This window comes from Pieris rapae, chromosome 9 (genome assembly GCF_905147795.1).
Source record: "Pieris rapae chromosome 9, ilPieRapa1.1, whole genome shotgun sequence".
Taxonomy (NCBI): domain Eukaryota; kingdom Metazoa; phylum Arthropoda; class Insecta; order Lepidoptera; family Pieridae; genus Pieris; species Pieris rapae.
In genome coordinates, this window is record NC_059517.1 from 545655 (window position 1) to 570367 (window position 24713).

At 32.2% G+C, this 24713-nt stretch overlaps 1 protein-coding gene across 1 annotated transcript; it reads right to left on the reverse strand.

Annotated features, from left to right (window-relative positions):
- Positions 1-1471: 1471 nt before the first annotated feature.
- LOC110992614 (gustatory and odorant receptor 22) lies at positions 1472-9724 on the reverse strand. Its single transcript, XM_022258497.2, has 9 exons — positions 9628-9724; positions 9135-9284; positions 7627-7725; positions 7319-7491; positions 6818-7017; positions 5393-5538; positions 4093-4289; positions 1929-2090; positions 1472-1621 (listed from the first exon to the last, which is right to left on the reverse strand). Exons 1-9 carry the CDS (start codon positions 9722-9724, stop codon positions 1472-1474), a joined length of 1374 nt encoding a protein of 457 aa, XP_022114189.2.
- Between the last annotated feature and the right edge of the window lie 14989 nt (positions 9725-24713).

A 24713-nucleotide genomic window follows, 5' to 3' on the forward strand; every position in this document is an offset into this window, starting at 1 on the left:
TTACTTGCCTAGCCCGTTAATTGTTAATTTAAATGTAATTTCACTTTCCGAATAGTAGGAACTAGAAAATCACTTAGCCTTTATGGAATTAGTCTCTTCTTACGTGTTTATCGGCCTTCGATATTAAAATTATATATCTAAGAGTTTGCTCGAGTCATATATATTTATTGCAACAGTGTTTTGCACTACAACGTGGTGTTGTTAAAACATTAAACATAGCCATCCAGTTTGCTGTTTCATTATGCTGGACCGAAATGGCATTTAAATTGTTAAAATCATAGGCATACAGGTTTATTATGTTATAACTAGCAATATCGGAGTAATCATCTAGTATTCCTTTGTTCCTAATCGTCAACATACTAGGTATGAGAATGGATAATAAGCACCGGAAATATCTTCAAAGGTTTATTTTTAATTATAATTTTAAAATAATTGCATCAAGAACAAAAGTTACGCGGAAAAACACACTCCACAAAATAGTTCAATTCTAGCAATTTACACTTTCACAGTACATAATCACTTGTCTTCACTATTTGCACTTCTCTTCAATGTCAATCTCTTGCAATCGCACCTGAAACTGGTCGTGTTTTTTCCTCCTTATATATGCCTGAAAATAATCGTGAACAATATATTTTCAATGATGATGAGATTATTTCTGGGAAGGATTGTCACTGAGTAGCTGGTATAAGCGATAAGTAATAGCCGATAAACGCACAATTTTACTTCGAGAAGCTTCTCACCTTCCCTCTCTTTTGTGTATCATTCTGTCAGCGTCCCACACCTAGAAATTTTACTTTATTAAAGGGGAACTAAAGCAAGGATCTTTTTTTTTATTAACACTAGGTTGCATTAATATAATTGACGTAATTAAATGAAATGGAGGCAGCATTGTTTAATTTATAAGTAATACTTTGAGCCTATTTTAGTTTTTTTCTAGGAGTACAGTTGTTTTCATATATAATTATTTAATAAATGTAAAAAAATATTATGTAACCTATTTTAAAAGAGTAAGTGTGGTGTTTTTTGTCCATTTTTTTCCACACGAAACTATAGAAGGGGCAACGAGAATCATTTTTATATTTTATTTAACATCCAAAAGTGTAAGTTTAGGTGGTCTAATTGGAACAAAATTTATTTGAGGTCAACTCCTTTCGTTTTCGAGTGATCCCTTCCAGGCAAACACTGTGAGACAAAGAAATGCAATTAATAAGAAGTGCAAAAATGCATAAGACATTATAGTCATTAAACAAAATAAAGCGACGAAAACTTATGCAAACACAGATCAGGGCAAGATTTAAAAAAACAACACATGAAAAATGAAAAAATGCACATGAATCATAGCAGTCCTTGTTGTTATTTTTAATAAATAAAACGAAATAACTTTTTAACTAAGTTTTATTAGTTAAAAATTACTTTTACATAGAGTGAGTATTAGTTAGTTAAGTGGTATTATTGTGGCAAAAAAATTTTTTTACTCGTCATCTTCCATGTCAGTACCAGGAGTAGTGGCGTTGAAAAACGCTCTGGTAATAGCTTTTAGCATTTTCCTGGTTCCCTGTCTTAAAAGAGTTAGCTTGAATTGCATCAACACTATCAAGTATGTCGACATAAAAGAAATATTCTGAAATAAAAAAAAAACTGTATTATTGAAATATGACTGCAAGTTAATAATAAATAACTGATGCTAAATATTGATTTCCCTTAGTTTTTTATGGTAACAATGTAATTGTAAATTTTTCACCGCAAACACCAAGATTAATAGATTCCCCTTTATAGTATAAGTATAGCTAAAATCTTCTAAACACTTTCGTTTGAGAATCTTCAAGCTCAACGATTAAAACCAATTGATTGAGCAACGTAAGTGGTCCGTTCTTAAAGAGTAATCAAAGTAATCTATTATGAACTTCGATAATAATGAATACACTAACCGCAGTAAATAACTCCCTGTTAATATTAGTGAAGCCATCCAAGTTCATTATAGGAGGATTCTTGGCAATGGCGACTAGGAACATTTCAACCTCGCGTTGGGCGTTTCGATCGATGGCACCTAGATTTACGTTCAGCAAGCGAACTTGGAATTCCAGACCGACCTAATGGACAGGTAATTATGCCTCACCACAGCACGTAGTTTAATAATAATAACCAATAACAATTATAGTAATTTTTAAATAAAAAATTAAACAAACATTTATTGTGTAAATAATTACACATCTCCCAAACACACATTATAACATACATACGCACAGACACTCCAATATTTATAATAATTATAATTTACAAGGACAGGCCGTTCATGGTAATTCAGGTAAGTCTTTTCCTTTAAAAAAGTCCGTACCAATTCAAAGGTTGGCAACGCACTTGTGAGCCTTCTGACAATGTAAGTATCCATGGGTGGCGGCAGTACTACCTCAGTCTCCTGCCCGTCCGTCCCCGGTTTTTATAAATGTTTGTGTTTTTTATTTTTCGTAAAATGTAAAAAAAATACAAAAAAAGCTTATTTATTATAAGCGATTATTATTTATATAAGATCCAGTCTATGACGTGCAACTTATATAAATTGCGTAAAACTGTTAAAAATGTTTAATTTAGGAAAGCTGTCACCAAAGACTATAGATTTTCTTATGTCTTACTTAATCCCTGATCTCTGTTTTGTCTATACTAATATTATAAAGAGGAAAGGTTTGATTTTTTGTTTGTTTGTTTGTATGAATTGAATAGGCTCCGAAACTACTTGGCAGATTTGAAAAATTCTTTCACTGTTGGAAAGCTACATCATTCCTGAGTGACATAGGCTATATTTCATTTTCAAAAAAATAGGCATCCTTACTAAAATTACGATAACATTAACATTTGTTTATTATTTGATACAATTCTAACAGATGGCGCTGAGTTAAAGGTAGTAGTTTGGCAAGACGACGTTTGCCAGGTCAGCTAGTAGAAAATAATTTCCACGAAGCTAGTGCACTTCGGTTTAGAAGTATTGACATTTTATTTTGCGCTGTAGTTTCTATGGAGTAAGTGTTTTTAAAGATCGTAAAGTGATTTAAAAACTAAAACAATTACACTTATTGTGAATATAATATATCCTCTGAGATTTTTGAAGTAGATTGAATAACTAGATTAAATAGTCCTTTAAAGAAAAACACTTTTTTAACGGATTGAAGTTATGTATTATTATAAACTTATAATTATTTAAACAATATTTTAAATTTAACCGACGTTTAGCGTGCTTTACAGCATGCGTGGTCACAGTGACTTAAATTACATATACCTATTATCATTACGGCGTATAACAATTTAATTGTATTTCATTTGAAACCCAGTAGAGATGTTTTCGTTATGCACAAAAAACATCTAGGATTTAAATAATATAAATTACATATTAATGAAACACACGTTTCTAAAATTCAGTCAAACAACAATTACGTATATTACATATGTATCAATGTTGAAAATACTTTATTTCAAACAATATATAAAATACTTGAGAGCTATTCATGTAAATAGCATTAAAGAAACACGAGTAATAAATTGAAAAATAATATTTTCATTTTCCAATCACTATAAAAGTTCATTCCAATATACATTCCCATCATGCGGTTGCCTTTTTGTGAAAAGAGCTATTCATTTACGATAAGCATTAAAGCATTTTTTAAATCAAATTGAAATTGAATAAATTGCGTCTAAGAAAAACATACTCCTTGTTTAAAGTTTATCTGCATCACACAGACATATTACTGAGCCTGACGATAGAATATTTAAAAAATTTTGTTTCTTATTTTTAAAGAAGGAATACTTACTTTTTATAAGACTTTATAATATGGGCCATGGTTCTATGGGTTTCCTTATAGTAGAAACTTAATCCATAAAACTTTTAACTAAGGAAATCATTGATTAATACGACTATAAAATCAATTTATAATGATTATGGCATCTGCGAGTAGTAACTTGCATCAAGACAAAAACCTACTTTTTATAGTATTCATTCTTGATTTAATTGTATCTGTGTGATGTTCATCGCCCAATGGGGAATGGTAGAGACATATAACGAGGTTTTTTTATGGTTTAATTGTAGTAAATAAATTATCTTACCTTTCTCGTGGCATGATAAGCTTCGTTACATATGATAAAGAGTAGGGTCATGCAATACCCAACAATAACGAAGAGGCCCATTTCTTTATAACTAAGCCCATGTTCTAATATTTCAGAGAGCGAGCCATATAAGGATATAGTAGTCGTGAAGAAGATGACCATGCAATAAATACCGTACATGTTGGAATACGCCCTTCCTGGGGACAATTGCGTCATATTTTAGAAGGCCTATTTCCTTTATGTTCGTCTTGGATATGGCAACATTAAACTAATGGGTAAAAGTTCGATTCCTCTGGGGCGACAAAATGGTATTCATGCTCCTATTATAGGTACTAATTGTCGCATCTAAAAGTTCCAAACCTTGGGTTATAAAACAGCTGTTAGATATGCACGCCTTTGTAGCTCACTGCTAAAGTTATAGTGGTGTTTATTATAATGACTGAATCGCTAAACCCAACTTAACAAACTAATAAAATATAAGGACAGATACATTGTTCAAAATGTTTTAATTGAAATAAATTTCAAACAAAATCGCTAACAAATGAAGGCATGATTCCAAAATACAATTTCATCGTATCCCTGTATTTATTACAGCAATAAAATGCTGTGTTGGTCTAAAATAATTATCTTTTTCAGTGGGTTCAAAAAGGTTTTAATCAAATCAAAGCACGTAAGTCATAAACATAAACATGTTTTATGGCTGTGTCCTGTTCATTTGGAAAAAATTCCATATTTAAACAAATGTCACGGGTGAAGAGAAATAAGTCGGCCAAGTTGAAAATATTCCAGTCGTCTCTACACTAATAGTTTTCCAAGCTCTTGTGAAGTGGGTGGGTAATAAGATAAGTTTTGTGAGAGGAAGACATCAGTTTTGGAATAAAAAATATGAGCACATCAAAAGGATATCTTTTGATCTGTTTCTTTATTTTTTCTCGCATATAGTTTTCCTACATTTAACGTTAAACTGGCATAATGTTATAACTATTATATTATATTAATATAAATAGAATAGTTATTACTTATATAAACACTTAGAGTAAAACATACTATATAGCCTGAGTCTGGTAGAGTATAAAAAAGAGGTATCCAATAATCGATAATACTAAAACTAGCACAATCAACGGTGGCGTGTCTCACTCCAAACCATACGGTATATTCAGTCCGGAACACCACCATCATCTCCGGTTCGTGCGTCAAATTCAAATCGACAATTGTCATCCTACTTTGACACCGATTTAGCGCGAACAGTACCAAATATCGTTAAGAAATTATATAAAATAGTTATAAGTTAAATACTGACCCAACTGTTGCATCATGTGTGACAAATCCACCCACAGATGGCGGTACTGAGCAAGTTTCAGGGCCGGATCTTCCGCCTCAAGCGCCTTATGCAAGTTTGTTGCTAAACCTTTTGACGCTGTTCCAAATGCATTACAGTTTATATACCTAAAAATAGGAAACAATATATGAACAATAAATAAATTACGTTAAATGACTATAAATTTGTATTTTGCTATGTTCTTGATACAACGGGAAGAAGACGCTTAAAACTTAACGTTATTTTATCTTTAAACTTTAAATAAATTTCATTGTACAACCGCCAGGCGTGCGTGTGTGTTGTCAACCGTTAAAGGTTGGTCTTCTTTTAAAGACTCCTAAGTCGTATTGGTTCCGAATCACCTGCAGCTCTTCGGTAGCTGGTGCTAGTGCGAGATCGTTCTACACCAGGCGATAAGGTAATTAGTCCAAACAATTCTTCTGGTTATGATATATGTGGTACACAATGCTTAGAAAATTTTGGTTCTCTACGCAAAGCTAAAGGAAGCCGATGCGAAAAAACAAAGCAGACGATTCGAGAATTGGATGTGATCAAAGCTAATCTTTTGAGTTAGTGAAGTTTGGGTATAAGTGTAAAACATTTTGGTAGCCTAAGAATCCTAACTTAAATAAGAAAATTAAGCAAAAAACATGTAACTTAGCCACAAGATTACTTGTGAAAAATAATCATTTCTACAGAAATTTTTGATTCATAGAAAATAAAGTTTAGAATAATAATTGTCAGGAAAACTTGCGAAATTGCGATTAACACAAATAGGTCATTAAGGAGCCCTGTTTCACTGATGGCGTAAGCTTAGATCGATTAGAGCCAGCTGCTGATCCTTAATCTAAGGACACTTTGATAACGCGTAGATTGATATTGTTAAAATAAAATAAAAAGATATTGAAGTTAAAATTCAATTAGGTTTTTTATAAGGCTTTATTTGTATGCATGATTTAGTTAAAATTGAAACAATATGACAAAGGATATTTATTTTAATAAAAAAAATAGTTGGTCTAGCAGCTTCAGCGTACGACTCTCATCTCTGAGATCATAGGTTTGTGTCCCCGGCCGTGCACTAATAGAATTTCTATGTACGCATTTAAACTTCGCTCGAACGGTGAAGGATTAAGAAGGAATGCTAGGAAATCGGCTTGCCTTATCTAAAAAGTCAACATCGATACAGCGATTTTTTTTTAAAGAAAACTATTTTTTTATGTATGCATTCTTAAAGGGCCACATCAACACAGACTCATGAACAATGCAAACATTTCTTCTGTATTTTAATCTATGATTTCCTAACTTCAGTGGATAAAACTAAGAAGCTTCTCGAAGATACAATAAGAGTGGTTGACAACTTTTGTTGAAAATGAAATTCTAATTATAAAGAAACAGGAAAATACAAACCATAGAGAACAGAATCCATCCAGCATAGCAATAATATGATAGTAAGCGAGCGAATGCCACAATTCAAAGTCGTCTTGTAAATAATGCTGTGATAGTATTACGGCGAAACTGAGGGCCCAAGAGAAAACACACAAGCCCCACGTCAGAGAGTGGAGGTTCGGAAATATTATCGGTGTTCCAGTTATTTTGAGATACTTCAACTGAAATTCATAGATGCACATTCAAATATCTCTTTTTATAAGTATTTTACATAATTACTATTCTATTTCTCGTGTACAAGTCTTATTTTTCTTATGTCTTGTCTCTGTCTTATGTTAATTAAATATCTTAAATTAAAATTTGAAATAATTAAGCTTTATTATAAAAATATAATAGTTTTTAATATGTAAATAATCCAAATTTTGTAAAAAAAGTAAGGTAGCTTAAAAACTTGTGTGTATAAAAAAGTGAGTATGTGGTACTTTAGAATATATGAAAAGTTACGTAATGACCCAAAACGACCTGATAATGTGTCCACATATTCTTAAATATAGCCACTTGAGGTCCATGACGCCAAGAAGCCACTGGTATCAGAAAATGTGGTATCAGAATACTTAGGAAAATAATATTGTATATCACTTCATCGAATCTCTTATTGGAGTTCTGTTGGAAGTTTGCAAACCGGTCTTTGCCCACTGCAATAAATATTTATTTGTAAATACCAATTACAATTAGGAAGGAGGTTTAAAACACTACAGAATCTTGTCATTTTTCAAAGTAACTAGTAAACAGTAACTATATACATTGAGATACAAATGTTAAATATAAACCTCTTATCACAATGATGCTTTCCAAACACCAAACAAGGTAAGCCCAGAGAGTAGATTTTGATATCCAGTTAAATGTAGTCCGCTTCGTTGTTTGCGCGTCTGGAAATATTTGTTCAATGTACTGAATTCAATTTTACATACATTTTATCTAGTTCGTATAAATGTTTAATAGAACCAACTATTGTTGTTAAAGGAGTTCTTAACTTAAATAACTAAATAAACTAATTTCTTCTATAACACGGTGGTTTCGCGTCATAGAAAACGCGTTTTAAGCGTATACTGGCATAACGATCTTGTATGAGCTCATATAACGCCTTATTGAACCGTGTTAGAAGGAGATTCACTGTACCAAAGTACAGAACTTTTTAATTTAAAACACGATATCAGAAATAATATTAATTACAAACATAATATATAATTGTATAATATATTATAATTTGCTTTATGATTCAACGCACATGAAAAAACATTGTAAATCTACATTATAACTTAAAACTAATTAACTAGTTTTAAAACTTTACAGATTTTAGAAGAGTAGATTATCTTCATTAAAAAGAAAACCCACTTGCTCTTTATTAAATTTAATGCAAATTAATATCCAAATTAAGTAAAAAGCTCAGTCTAAGCTTTGATATAACTTAAATAATTTTCAAATGAGAAAGTTTTAATCTTGACTGACATTAAGCAATACGTGGAATATATTAAGTCTATATTGTGTTGTTATTTTCTAAGTTTTAAGCGCTTTAGACCCGAAGTTTCAACATTAAGCCTCTGAATGGTGTCTAAAGATTCGAAAACGGCCTTTTGCGAAACAGATGGTTAAAGTAATGCCATTTTCCCGAATTTTGTTAAATAAGAATTCTTTTAGACAACTTTTTAGTTCTAGACTCGCTTGTAACAATTTTGAAAATCAATTAGTATCGATTGTATGCAATACAAATCCTTCGGCTCATACCTAGTCCAGCCAAAAGTTCTGTTACAAATGAAAATGCATTTTTTAACCAATTAATATAACATTATTAAAATTAATACCTACATATTTATTAAAGTCTCGGAAAATGGCTATTAAACAGACCTTATAATCTGTTTGGCCACGAATCTATGGATTTACGAACTCTTTCCATAATAAATTTCGATTTAAGATTTTTAAGAGGCTCATATCGTCGTGTTGCTTATAGCAGGCCATGTCCTCTAAAACTGACCATAATTTGAAGTTAGACTTCAATGGTTGAGGTAACCAACGTGTGGCTGATGTCGAGCTTGACGGCTGATGATGGCTCCACACCCACTTTGTGCAAGGCGATCACTGATTTATTCGAACACCCCATTTGAGCGAATTTGATAATGAACACGAAGAAATATGTGAAATGTATTTAAAATAATATTCGTGTTCCAAATTCAAAATAAAAGTTGAAAAACATGAAAAGTTTTAGTATATCTGTATAGTTATAGATTAATTTTTATACCGTTTTGACGGTAATTACTTTTTGATTAAACAATACACTTACGTTTAGCTACTCTCATAATCGGCATAACTCCCATTATTTGAAACAAGACCAAGAGGCTTTTAGTGGTTATATAGAAACTGTCATGTTTGTCCAAAAGTTCGCCATCTTTATCTGTAATTTGGGGTCCATACACCTCCTTGGCATCGTATTCTAAATTCAAATAATTACACATTTATTTTAAATAAAATTTGTATACTAAAAGATTGCTATTGATTTTTGCTTTTTTTTATTTTGCTTAGTATTTTGGCCATAAACTTTACATCTTATCATTTAATAATGTGAGATACACTTCCTTCATCAAAGTTACGATGATAGGTTTTTCGTCCTAAGCAAGTGGGAGATTAACTATCGGTTCCTACAATTTGTCGATCTTTGGATATTTACTTAGGCAATTTACTGACGATAAACTTACCCTAATAGGGTACATAAAAGTATATAAATTAAAATGTTTTTAATGAACAATAGTCCCACAAATATCGCATGATTGATCTACCTTTTACAGCTTTTCCATTAAATTCTTTGTATGCATCGAATTTTCTGATTTGTTCGATACGAATTGGATTCATTTTAAAGTTCCGTGAATCGTTCATATTGTAATCGATTACTTTTCAATATGAAATTCAAATGGCTACGAGCGCACACTTCAAATGTGAATAACGGTATAGCAGCTCAAATAACAAAATAGCATAATCAATCATAACCTTTCCACCCTAATGCTACTTATGTCTTGCTAAAAAAAACTGTAGAGTAATCCTAATAATATTTTTGTAGTGGACTACAATGATCATATTATGCTTTGCGTAATTATATTTTCACAGATTCAGCAAGTATTGAATAGAATTGTCAATTATTTAAATGTTAATGATTTCATTAAATAAGCTAATTTACACGTCAAATTAATTAGTGAAAATGGCTTTATATCCTTTAAGAAAAGTGCTGTTATTGATGTCATGCGAATTCTGCCTGGGCACAAATTATTTATATGAATATGTTCTACTGCTTCCATACTTTGACACTATTTGGGGAAAATTTGTTACGAATTCAAAGAGACGGAAGTTTGATTACCATCATGAAAGAACAATAAAACAGACGTACGCTATTTATACTATAAAGAAACAAAGCATTGTTGTTCATTTAAGTCCACAACACATATACCTCCAATACTTTCCCTGTGCTACGACACCTCTTAACGAAACAAATGACGCCACCAAGTCGCCGGTCATTAATTCATACTTCATACTAATGACGAGTTTCTAAAACAGTTAATAGCGACCTAAGTGAGTTGTTGACTTGAACCATATTACTACATTATTGAGGATTGCTTTAGCAAGACGGGCGCCTACTTTGTTATTTATTTATATCGCCAGCACGTTGTTAGTATAAAAGACTAACGTATGTATGTATGTATCTTCTTGTGAAGATCTAAGTTGTGAGTTCCATGTTAATTAAAATATATTTTGTAATTTCGGTAATTTTTTAGCTATAAAGTCGGCGCAGATAAATCCTGGTCTTTGGGCGCTTAATCAGTCACCGGTCACAGGACTATTTAAGCATATAGATACTACACAAGAATATGATTTATATATTATAATATTAATGACTACATTCCAAAGCATACATTATTTACTCTGAAAGGGCTGTCAACGTTTATCTTAAGCAGAATAAATAGCTAAAAAAATGTTATTTTGCACGCTTTCCGAGTAAACCATGTAACTACTGGATACTATTATCTTGTGTGAATTTCTTTTCTTTCGATTTCAAGGCCTTTTTAACTTCTTTAGATCCCCTTTATAATTTAAGTATATTTTGTAATATTTATCTTTATAAATACAAAACAATACACAAACCACTTCAATTCACATTGGACACACATATTACCAGATTCCCTGTCATTTCCGTGAATGTACTGAGATGTAAGCGGGCTAACACGTGTCAGAGTGAGCCTTGTGATTTATGTACTACTGCAGCTGTGGCTATTTATGTGATTGTTATATCTCATATATAAGAGAATGGCCGATTCAAAATATAAAATTACATTATTACTATATAATTAGATTAATCTTTTCATTTAATGGTTGGTTTTTAGTTCGGTAATTCGGTATATAATTGTTGGTAGTTGGTATTGAGCAACAGCAGCGTTTCATAATCGGACGTCAAGGCAGAAGACAAACCCGTAGTTTCACAACTGAGCGTTTTTAAGGCAGTTTTTTCCGCGCACCACACCTATGTATCACCAACTGCCCACTGAACCCGAACCATTTATATGATATTTCCAAACCAATTCGACTTAGGGTCCTTTAAAAATGGCGTATTGATTCTCGAAAGGCCGTCAACACCCTTGCGAACCTTCAGGCAATGTGAGTATCCATGTCCATTGCCCACTGTTATTACTTAACAGGTCAGCGTCGTGCTCGTGTACCTACTATCACAAAAAAAGAAACAAAATTGGTCATGGTGCCAATCGAATTTTACTAAACATATTATATTAAGTATTCTCTGGCTTAATAGGAGGCTTTGTAGTCAAAACAGAATCCATTCTAAATAAGCAATATTGGAGTCTAGAGTGTCTTCTTTCGTGTTAGACACTAACCACTGGCTTTGGTTATTATAACTTGAAAAAGCTAAGTGAAAATAGAAAGTAATGATATTATTATCCTCATTGTTTTCTTTGAGTATCGGCTAAGTAAAATAGTTTTGTAAATTAAAGAGTATATTTTGAAGTGTACAATATTCCTTGATATATATAAAACAATTTTCTCATACATGTTTTCTTTATTTTCTAATTTAAAATAACATTATCAACGTCTGATTTTAATTTAAGACCCTTTTGTTCTTCGTACAGCAAAACAAATTTGTAAGCGGATCAACCTGGCGTCACAATGTGTTGCTAAGCCAACTGGAAATATTTTATTACGGATTTAGCTTTATTTCGTTTATTTATGGTACTCTGTGTACGTTAAGCTTTACGCTTTATAATAATTTATAGAAAATAAATTATACAATATGGTGAAAAACCTTGCTACACAAAAACATGAATTACATAAAACCTACTTTTGGCCCATACAGGAACAATATTAGGGACATATGAACTTATTGTCATTTTGTCGTACTGGCCACTTTGACCTCAAATATATCGTCTATGGTTAGAAATTCCAAATTCAAATTTTCGTAAATACCTCACAAATAATTGAAGGCAAGCAACAATTTGTTACATTACCCAATCAGCACACTAATGAAGGAACTTTGATTGGAATTTACCTCTGATGAAAAGTGAATCCTGTACGATAATCGCAAGCGCACCTTGCAATGGCTAAACCCAGTTAAACCAGCCAAATCGTGCCCCTAGCGAAAATTGAGTCCGAAAAAGTTACTTGTGAGCGTTTGGTGGACTAGTGTCGGGATCGTTCACTATAACTTTCTTAAATCTGACCACGTTAGATGTATATTGTCAGCAACTGCAAACCATGATGAAAAGCTAGCTGCTAAGCAACCAAGGTTGGTTAATCGCTCTAGACCACTGCTGCTTTACGACAACTTTATAAACTGCAGAACAGACTGCTACCATATTACCATTTATTCGAAACTTGGATAAATTCTTGCAAGGTAAGAAGTTCAACACTAATGTGATATTGAACTATCTACAACATGGCAAATGTATATATATCAATGGTACACACTTTGATTAATTACATAAAAACAGTTTACCTATTGCTCCTCTGTTAAGAAACTTGATAGGTAACTAATACAGCCAATCAGCGTATATAACATAATATTTAATTTTTATGCACGAGAGTCGAACAAAGCCTAGAACAGCTCATAACAAATATAAACATCTTATTGTATATTTCAGTTATATACAAGCAATTAAATTATATTAATTAATTGCGTAAACGTAATGAAATTCCAGACTCAATTTCCCAGATATTAGTATAAGCAGACTCTGAGCGCAGTGCGCCTGGCATCTTGGTTTCTTATAGAGCTTTTCTTAGTTTTATGAAATTATTTTTCCTTTCGCTCTCCTCACTTTCCATATTCTTTAATTAAATAGTTCTAGGATAATTAAAACTGGATTTAAGAAATAAAACTTTGCGCTTATCTTTGGTACTTTTATAGATAACAAACAAAATGTTGTTATTTTTGATAATGGAGGCAAATGAACAGGAAGCTCATGTTGCCCATGGACATTCACATTATCAGAATGCCAGTCGCAATTTTTTTAATGATCCTATATTTATATAGACCTGCAATCTATATTTGACATTGATAATTTTTTTCACAATTATATAACTAATATATGTTTACAGTACCTTATCCTATTATTATATGCGGATTGGTTGGGATCGTTCCCAAGTATCGAATTATCTCGGGAAAACTGACTAAATATCTCATATTAGGTAAGAAGAAATCTCAGGGGACTTTTATCGAGAAATTCACATCTTTTACCGAACCGAACAATATTTTACTATCAATACTAACCAATATTACTATTGTGTACTGTATTGATTTAGAAATTCAATCCGATGCAGTTTTTTATTAAAACAGGAAACCATATCAAAGAACAAAATCAAAGTAATAAATTTTATATGGGGAGTTCTTAGCCTTGTAAGAATTGGTACGCTAAAGAAACCTAAGTCTAATAAATTAGGAGATACTTCTATGGATAGTGGATTGTTATTTTATTAATATTCAATATTAAAGCACAACGATCACGTGCACTTAACAATTGAGAATTACTGAATCTCTAGTTGATTTGTAGTCTATTTAGATTTACTTATTCCTAGACACGAAGCATTAATTAGTAGAATTGTGCACTATAGACTAGTTTTTAATAACGAACCCTTAATTACAAGCGACGACTCAAATTACTACGAAAATTCACAGAATGTTATCAAAGCTAGTAATTATCGCTTGGAACATTCGAGAGCTGGAATATTATTTAGAATATGATAATTTTCATGTTCAAATGTTTACCTTTGAAATATTTTAGTTAGTCTGATATTTGTATTTATTTGAGAATATAATTTTTTTCATAGTAGGTACTTTACTATTTTAACTTTTTAAACGTCGTGGACTTTCGCGCTAAAGCTTATTTATCAACTTATGTAATTTTTTTATGTAATATTTATTTTTTCTTTGATACTATTTCAATCTACCACTGGTAGCACTATCAGACTCAACTGTCAGTGCTCAGTCTGTCTCACTCTAACGCGAACCGGCTGCTCCGGTCGCGCTTACACTACGTAACCGATCTCATCAGAGAGATATGAATACGCAATATGTGTTTTGTCCCACTTTAACTTACCTGCGCTACGTCACCGATCACGCCAGACCGATGTGAGATACAGTATGCGTTTTGTCTCGTTCTGAAGCGTATTGGCCGTACCTATATTACGTCATCATGTGTTAGGTTTATTTTTGTTGCGGAATTTCTTGATTTGGTTGCCGCGCTCAAACCCCGCAATAAAATCTATGCAATATCATGAAACTCAGTTATCGACAGATGCAATGCGTTGCAGTACGCACGGCGAACCGATGATAAAATAAAAACTGAGTAACTTTATATGCTAAGAATTTGAATAAAAATGCACTTTACGTATTATTTTTCTGTGAGAACTGTTTTTCCAGTTTGACAAAAAAAAAGGTTGTTGAGAGGTTTTGAATAATTCATACGTCCCTTACGTGGCACAAAGACGCGGATAACGTAACGAACCGCGAACATGCTTGTGGCTAAAATAATAAATTTAAGTAGGTTTACATTTTAGGTTAACAAAAAATAGCGTAGAAAATCTCGTAGAACTTAATCATGAATATAATTTTATCTAGAGATGTAGTTTTGAAAAAGGCGTAGTATTGTGTTTCATTCGCTATATTTTTATTGTACAAAATGTGTTCGGAAGAGTTCTTCGAGTTGATTTCTCCTGCCTTATTTCAACACCGATCAAGCCGTATTAACTTGACTAACGGTGGGGGTCTTCTCTGGGAAATACCTCCAACTGTTTAAAGAAAGAGTGTACACTTTCTCTAAGGCCGGCAACGCTCCCGCTTAAACCAATACCCATGGGCGGCGGTTAATGCCACTCACAATAAAACAGCTTCTAGCTAAGTCACACTGATACAAGAAAAAATAAGTACAATTTAGGAAACAATGTAATACTTGTTCTAAGTGTAAATAGATTTTGGTTATTGTGATTTTGTTTGTTGGCAACACTGCCGCCCTGATCCGTATTGAGAGATATAAATCTGATTTGTACCGGTGTTTAAAAAAAAAGTTTAATTGCAAAATACTTGCGTTTATAATATTATAATACTCATTTCTACAAAACATAACACACACGAAGATATAATAATACACAAAACAAAAAATTATTGGATGCCTGGGATTTCGAGAGAAAACGAAAACTTAAGATTATAATGCTTAGATTGGAGCATTTACGCTATCAATTTAATTATGCTAGATGGTAATTTAATATGTTGTTAATCTAAAGCTAAATTGTTAAGTTTTTTTCAAATGCAGCCATAGTGCAGTGGAATTAATGCACCAAAGTACTGGCGTAGTTGTTCATTCGTGTGACTCTCAATCACTTTACGAACTAATTCAATACTAGTTCATGAATGTATTATGAGAGGAATTTCAAAGGAGGCCCAATTATTTTAGTATTGGCCCGTCGAATAATTATTTAACCTTGGAAATTTATTAAGCTGTTAGTAAGTAGGTAAATAGAGATAGAAGAACTAGCCGTCACTCTTGTAATTGCGCAAATCTTTTTTTTTCAAAATGTTTGAAGGCGCTTGCAACCATTACTTGCCCTGCAAACTGAGAAAATTCCAGCGCTCCCTCTCGTCCCCTTCGTCCTCTGCCCCCTCCACCAAATGCTGGCTTTAAGACGCAGCAGGTCCTCAACCACTCAGTAAATCCAGCAGTACCTAGGTCGGCAGGTAAGCTTTCCCCATGCGCTCAAGGCCACATTTCTCGTTTAAGTCGTTTTGTGTTTGCCATGCGTGACCGATATCTGTTACTGAATATTGGAAGAGGTAGTTTTGCAACAAATTAATATTGTAAGAATACAAAATTGCAAAATAATAACTTGGAAAGTTCACGCTCGGAACACATATTGTGAGTTATAAGTTTCGATACCGTTTATTGTTCACTGCATTAAAGTTGAACAAAGTTGTTACGAGTTGTTTAAGTGCTTGAAGAAATTTAGGTGATGGAGTTTCTAGAACGGGAAAATTAAACTCTAATGTAAACATAATTTCATTTATGCCACATTATAAATTTGTTTTAAAATATAAGTAATTAGTTTTTCAATTACTCCACAGGGCCGGAAGTATAGTAACATAAAAAATGATGTATGTATTTTGTTGTTCCTTGGAACTTTTGCTCTGACATAACTAGGCTCGCAGGTACAATGAAAATTTAAGAAAGTAGGGGCAGCAGAAAAAAAAATTAAAAAGAAAATAGATTAAGTAAATTACAAAGCTACTCCTGTTGGTTCGTGGTTAGTACAAGTTGGTTTTCTGAAGGTTTAAACGCACTATAACGTAATATTTTTCCAGCATTTGGTCGCGCAGTATACGTAACTTAAAATTGAACAGAATTAAACTCACTTCCTTTTAATAGCGAATAATATGGCTCAAAAATTCCAGTAATTGACTATCATAAGCCAATATAATATTTAGCAAACGCGAAATTAATCAACAAGTCTTAATCTTCAACTGTTACCGGTGGCAATGAAGACATATTTTACTGTAGAAAATTATTTTTTGTATATTCCTCTTTAATAAAAACTCTAAATAAAGACAAGCTCAACAATAAAGCTAATTTTTTTTAGGTAACTGTCATAGAAATTGTCGTTGTATTTAAAACAGCGCCATCTATCGAACCATAAACGAACTATTACAACAGTTTTAACTGCCATCTATCGGACTATAAACGAACTATTACAACAATTTTAATCTACATAGATAACACCACCTCAAAGCAAAACGAAATTTTTTATAGTGATCTGGCTACTCAACACTAGAGTGCTTGATATCACAAAATTAGTTATTCATATATAATAATGCTATTAAAGCCTTCGAAATAGTTTCCAGGATAATTATTTTAGTTACTTATATTAAGTCTCACATAGATTGGATTAATGTATATTTACTAAATATAATTTCTTTATCTCAAAGATAAAGATATTCATTATTATTCATATGATGTTGGTCAACTTTTGTATTAATAATATTCACATCGTTTCGGAGGCAAAGTTAAAGCACCAGACAAGCAAGTTCTATTAGATATCATTTTATTCACTTGATTCATTTTATTTTGTATTCATAAATACATTTTGATGCTTATTCATAATAATTAATCGCAGCGAAAACACAAATTAACAAATTTATAAGAATGCAGTTAGAATAATTAATTGATTAATTAATTAATTTTGCGTCAAGTGTTTTTAATATTTATTTATTGAAAATGCACTGAATAAAAATATGAAAATTACACTATACACGAGAACATTATGTACTAAAAAAGACAATGTGTTAATAATTTGAGTACTTGTTGGACTGTGCTATGTCTAAGTGTGTGTAAGGGTTATAGGTACTTACTTACTCTTAGATAAAATACACGGTACTTCAACATTTTATTTACAATCCTTCTCTAAACGTAGACTATACAAAAAATATATTTGACGAATTTATATAATGTATTTAATACATTACTTGAATTTGATTTACATTGATTTGGAACCTCCTAGGCGTTGTTAATTTAAAAATAATACAATACATTCGTAATGACAAAAAAAACTACATTACTCTGAATTTTATTTAAATATTTTCATCTGGCGACGCCATAGTTAAAAGTGCCGCCCCTTTCCATCAACCAATGCGCTCGCGCATAATAATATGCAAAATTATCCCCCCAAGCGCTGCGTTTCGTCAAATTATACCTCATTTAACTTATTTGCCTCATATGCTTAACACATAATCATTATATATGTCCCTTTATGTACGTAATTTGTCATCCGTTAAACAAAATTTTCGTATTTAAAAACAGTTACAAATATTAAGATAAAGTTTTTTATGGAAAAATTTTTAAATATTTACCTCACTACATATATATTTATTTATCTACTTATTAACACTGAGTTGCAGAAACATAATACAATTGATATAAATAAATGAAAAGGAGGGAGACTGGCGGCCTTATCGCTTTCGAGCGATCTCTTCCAGGCAACCACTAACACACACGTATATATGTATTACATCATGGTTTTGTTTTAAAGACTTGTAATCCATGAATGATTTTAAAGGCAAGTATTTTGACACTAGAACCTCGGGATGAAGACAGAGAACGACTCCGACAAAAACTCAATTGAAAATTGAGAAATCCAGTCCAAAACTTTACCATTTCAATACCTTCCAAACATTTTTCACTACACATAAAATATTTAGCAATATATAAAACATCAGAACTTTTTCCTGGGAATAAAAGCCTTACCCTGTCTTATAGGGCTTAAATCAGGAGCCGGCGGCAAATTACTTAGTAATTTGTCCACAAATGACAACCTACGATCCAGGAATGTTATTTTGAAAATTGTCCTTATTATCTGTTTTGTATAATTTACCCGATCACGCATCAGAGGAATGTAACATTTGTTGAGAATATTTATTTAATGTTGCAATATTTTGTATAATTTAAAATTGTTCAAAATACTATTTTGCTTCAAAAATAAATAAAAAAACCTATTATGTATATCTTAGGTTAAAATGTACTACGATGACTCAATTACAATTTGAACATGTTATTAATATTATTAGACACTTTACCAAACCAAGGAAACAGCATACATTACAGAGAGTGGCACACTGCAGACAGGAATGGCGGGATTTGTGGAGACATCTGCCAAAAAAGGGCACACACAGTAATAGGTATCTTACAGGTTTATACTGCTTGTGCGTGATAGACTTAAATATAAAAAATATATTCGCTTCCTATTACCGATAGTGTATTACACACGTCTCATTTGTATTTTAAATGATAAACAGACATACGTGACGTATATTTATAAAAACAAACAAAAGGTTAATTACCTACCCCAATCTCAATAGCATAAGATCCATCGTTTAACAGTAAAAAACCAAACAGGTGGCTAGCCTCAAGTCAACAACCTGCTTTCATGGAATTGACTGTTATATTTAAATTGAAACTCGAATCATTAATCAAATTGTACGTGATCTAAAAAGGTAATTCACTTTCACTAATAGCCGTGGAGTTCACAAAGACCACAGACAGAGTGACGCCTTGGCTGAAAGCGAAGGTGCTTCTTGGAACCACAGATGCAGCCTTATTCCCTGGAACCTATCCTTGTATGAAGTTAATTTCTACGATTCCCGTAATTCCTTTCATCGCACCCGCTTTCGAATCCTTCGTGACGAAATGATAATATAAATTAAATTTTGTCTAACAATTGGGGCACGTGCTTCGCCACTTGTGCATTTTAAATGCTTGTAGCTGTTTGAGCTATTAAATATTATTTACTAAAGCTAGGGCTGCCGTATGTCGTGTATTTGTGTTTGTGTTTGAAACAGTACAGAAAGCTCACATAACTTTTAGTATGGAAATTACTTAAGACTTCTTCGGTAGGAACTGAATAAACTAACTTGGATTTGGATATATGGATATGGACATGGATCTCAGAACTACTTACGGTTAAAATTCAGTTATATCCACAACGAACTTATAGGGGTTTAAAAAACTGTTATGAAAAAACGATGATACTGCCGTGCCGATTTTTTACTTGAAGGACGCTAAGTCGAATTGGTTCGGAAATACTTCAGTGGGCAATAGGTTCCATTTGGATTGTGTTACTAAATAAAAGGGCTCTCAATTTTTTTTAACCAGCCACCTAGTTCTTAAGGCACTCCTTATAGCGTTGTAATAGTATTCGGCGATAACCCTAAAGCAATATTAGATGACCCAGTTCAGTTAGGTCACGCGCATGAAGATAAGCGTCCTGCCGTGCTAATAATTATAGGCTTGTAAATGTCATAGTTTTTAAAGAGAAATATGTGAAATCGATTTATCGTTAACTACTTTTATTTAGATTTTTATAAATTAAAACCCTTATGTGCGTCCGTGAACCTATCTAACACAGAAATCACGAAGAAAATACAGTAAGTTCGTAGTTTCTTTATAGAAAATGCGGGTAAAGGTTTCGTCTTATTATATCGATTAACGCCTAACTATATTACATTATTTTTCATATTTTTAGAATCCATAAAGATAAAAGATTGTACATTAAATTAATGAGGCGGAGAAATGATAAAACAATTATCTTAGTCTTGAACTTATTCTTAAGAAGTGACATCAATTATGTCAGTAGGTATATGATTAATAATATATAAATTGATATTAAGAAATCGGTCAATAGTATTAAATCTCCTCGAGAAAGTTCATTAAAAATTCAGTATTAAGTAATAATGAAGTTTACTATTGTAAAACAATGTAGAAAATTTCTTTCATAATAAGTAATTCATTCATTGTAATTGATTATCCGTATTCATGCAATTTTAGCGGTCAGCGTATCTGTTGTGTAGCTTCTAAATGAATGCACTGATTGTGAGACTGTTGCATAAAAAAACATAAGAAAGCTATCATCGATATCGAGGTATATCGAGGTGGGATATCGAGGCGCTTCCAATCCTGACATCTTTGTATTCTTTAAATATTCGTTGTGCTACGGAAAATGTGAGTTCGCGCCGTAAAAAAATATTAATGAATTCGGAATCACTTTCGGTCAGGTTTTCCTGTAAGCAGCGACAGATCTACACGCACATGACAATTGTAATGTCCTAGAATATTTTCAATCAAACAATTCAATTTCAATTTTCTGAAATTACGCAATTTACACTATAACAAAGTACTTGGGGGGCGGCAAACGAGCTCTAGAATATGAAAGCTTACTACAAAATTTCGTTAATATTTCATGTATTATTTTAGGTACTTGTTTAAGTTGTTCGAAAGGAGTTCTAGAAGCTATGAAAAAATCTTAACTGAATGAATTTAGATTGCGGTATTTAACTACACAGTAACAAATGTAGTGAAATCATATTGGAATTAGTTGATTTATTGCATCATAATTCAAACGTTGATTCAAGGCAAACTCCATGTACGTTTTTTACTTCTTTTGTCCTACATTAGATGTGTTAGAATCAAATAGCTTTATACTGCGTGATTTTCTCTGTCAATCTTTAAAAAGTGCTTACAACATAACATCTAGTTATCGAATACATCGTTATCCTTCTCTGAATGTACGTGGAAAGTTATGACTCTAATTTTATTCTTAAATGACCGTCAACGCACACGCGATCCTTCTGTTAGTCTTTGTGTACATGGGCATCCTATGACATAAAAAATAACAAAATAGTAAAGTAACAAAATCGTTTCATTTAGTTTATTATTCAATGTTTGAAAATACATATTCGTACTATATACATTCAATTTAACTAATCTTTACAAATATAAAACTATAATTTAAAAAAAATCAGTGGCTCTACAACTCAAACTCAAAATATCTTTTTTCATATAGGTAAACCAGTACACTTATGAACGTCTTCAAAATTAATTGTAAATTTACATTTACTAATTAGTTAATTATAGTTCGCAAGTCAAGGGCGTAGAGCGGGCAGAACGCGAAGAGAAGAACTGGCAAGAAATTTCCCGCCACTCTTTTTAATCGATAAGTTTTCAGTCATACAAATTGTTTGAATTGAAGCAAATCAATCCCACCGATTAAGATCATGTAAATATTCATCAAATTTATAAAAGGCTTTATTGATTAATTTACTTTTAACGAGTGCTTTCAATTTATTTAGTGATAATTCTCTAATTTCGCTTGGAAGTTTGTTGTAAAAAGAATACAATTTCCGTATAAGGAGCGGTTTATCTTCTGGAGCCTGTTGGTCGTACACTCAAATTAGTTCTATTTCGCGTATTATGCTGGTGAATTTTACCATTTGTTTTAAAATCGTTTACATTTTTTGTACTTGTACCTTGTTGTATACAAGGCTTCAGGAATATACTGACCGGATAGTGTCATAATACTTAGTTCCTTAAACTTATTTCGTACCGATTCTCTCGGAGACACACAATAAAAAATACCTAGAACAGCCCGGGTCTGCAGCACAAATATGAATAGAACCTCTGCAGCAGCACCCACCCATTTAAAATTATCAAAAACATTTTTTTTATTGGAAATACATATAACACCAGTAGGATAGGCAGGGATAATATATAGTCACTGATCAACAATTTTCTACCGTTTATAATTTACATCAGCTAATAAAACAAATCTATTCTCGACTGTGTGTTAGGTCTACGAAAATTTAAATTGTAATTTTTTGCAAGGCAGGTTGATTTTTTTTCACTTTTGCCCTCAATAATCACACGTTACAAGGATATACAAGTGTTAAAATATAAGAACTTAAGAAGGCGCAACGCTAACCAACTAGCAACTTCCTCACTCTCTTCACAATCACAGCAGACAGAAATATCGCGGCACACCACACGGCCGGTCCCTTGTTGAAGTCGCATGGATCGAATATAGACTGTAAATACGCATATATAATAACAAAGCAAATAACATACCAATGTTTCTAAAACGACTCGGTGAAAGATATCCTCCAAGGATATCTTTCACCGAGTCGACAGAAAATGTCCACCGTGTATTCATCACAATTTTATTATGAATCCGATGCAATCTCTTAACAGGGACTATTAAACAATGAGCACAAAAACACAAAGAATACAATATTCATGATTTATTAAAATAGATTTTTTTACAAACAATAGGAACATAAATTTCAAATTTGTGTTTAAATATTTGTGTTTTATGAGAATCAATTATACTAACATAAATTTTATTTCAAGCCTAAATAAACATAGCATTCGTTATATTAATATAAAGCTACGGATAATAGTTTTAAGCCCGCCAAATAGCAATCTTAGATCACTCATAATAAAATATGTCATCTTTTTTAATTGACATTCCAATTGTTGATTCGAACGTCAATTAGACTCAACACAGTGTGAATACAACACACAAATACTGTTTGTATACATTAGCTATTTTACATGATTTCAACCTTGTATGTAGCCTTGTAGGGTATCTGCTCTATCTTCAAAGAAGATAATGCGACCGAGATTACTTGATACTTTTACGATGCTAATGATAAATGACATTATTGTTTGATAACATTCCGTTGCTATAGGGTGCCTTTAACTACTTAATACATTTACATAAATAAATTTTTCTTAGTTCTAAATAAAAATTAAATAGAACTAAATTGATGGTTTTAACAAGTGTGTTCCGATGTTATTTAAATATGAATTATGTACAACCAATCACTGGCATGATTTCAAATACTGTGATCTTCAAGTTTTGATACAAACCTAAAAATACAAATAAAAGATGCTGTGAAATACGAACCGCTATAATTGAATTCAAATCAGGAAGCAGAATACAATTTGAAATTAAACATCGAATGACAAATGGGTGTGGCTCACGCACACGTTGTTTAACCATATTTTATGAGGATGTTAAAGTAACGTAATTATACAATATCAAATTTTGTATTATTATTTGGAAGACATTATGAACAATCCTAACAAAGATAATTATAAAGTAATACACATTATTTTAAACTTCAAAGAATACAATTATAATGTTGTAGTCACGGTGATAGTAGGTAAATTATCGATTTGTTTTAGCAGCAACAAAGGCTTAAATAAAGTATCAAGGCTATCCAATCACAGTACACACCATGTTTTAGCGTTCAGTAGCGGCTCGCGCGAGCTATGGTGTGCTAGAAACAATATAGGCAGACTAAAATAAACCAAACTAGCGCCGTTGTTCAGATGAATCGAAAGTTTCAATCATCGCCCGTATTACGCAATATAACACAATGTGTCTATAATACAGATAATACCGGTTTGGGAGGCTCTGCATTTCGCGTTTATTATTTACCTATCGAGCTATAACGATAGACGTGAAATTTCGTGGTGTATGTTAGTGTTATTGTGATAACGCTAGGTATATGACGTGCTGAAAACCGGACATTTAATAGTGGCCCGTGAACTTTTGAGTTGACCACGTTTTGACAACAAGTTCGTCGTTACGGAAGAGGTTAGTAGCCTTGATTTATTTTAAGACGACTTATGACCAGTGTGTTATATTTTTAGTGTTATAGACTTATTTATACTGGTTTTATGTGCACATGTGAATTCCACGTGGTCACGTTTTCAAATAAAATGCATAATCTGACTTCAAGGCTAACTTACTCACTATTTACATACAATTGTAGAAAGACTAACGACATCTCAATTATGATTGTAAGAGACACTTTTTTATAACCTCAACACCGAAGATACACACCATTTGAGCTATTGTAGGATTGACTTGTATGCCTGGAATGTGAAGTATAATTTATGCAGAGAATTTATTGAGAGTAAGAAAACAGAGAACAATGCGAATGTACTTTCACTTGAGTCATTATTATTAACGTCACCCGTTAGTTATAATACTA

Bases quoted from the DNA above. Each gene is read 5' to 3' on its own strand.
- LOC110992614 (XM_022258497.2), bottom strand. From the start codon at position 9,724: ATGAACGATTCACGGAACTTTAAAATGAATCCAATTCGTATCGAACAA. The intron at 9,285-9,627 runs GTAGATCAATCA...ATTTGAATTTAG, and splicing joins TAATGGAAAAGCTGTAAAAG to AATACGATGCCAAGGAGGTG. The intron at 4,290-5,392 runs GTCAGTATTTAA...AATTGTCCCCAG, and splicing joins ACACATGATGCAACAGTTGG to GAAGGGCGTATTCCAACATG.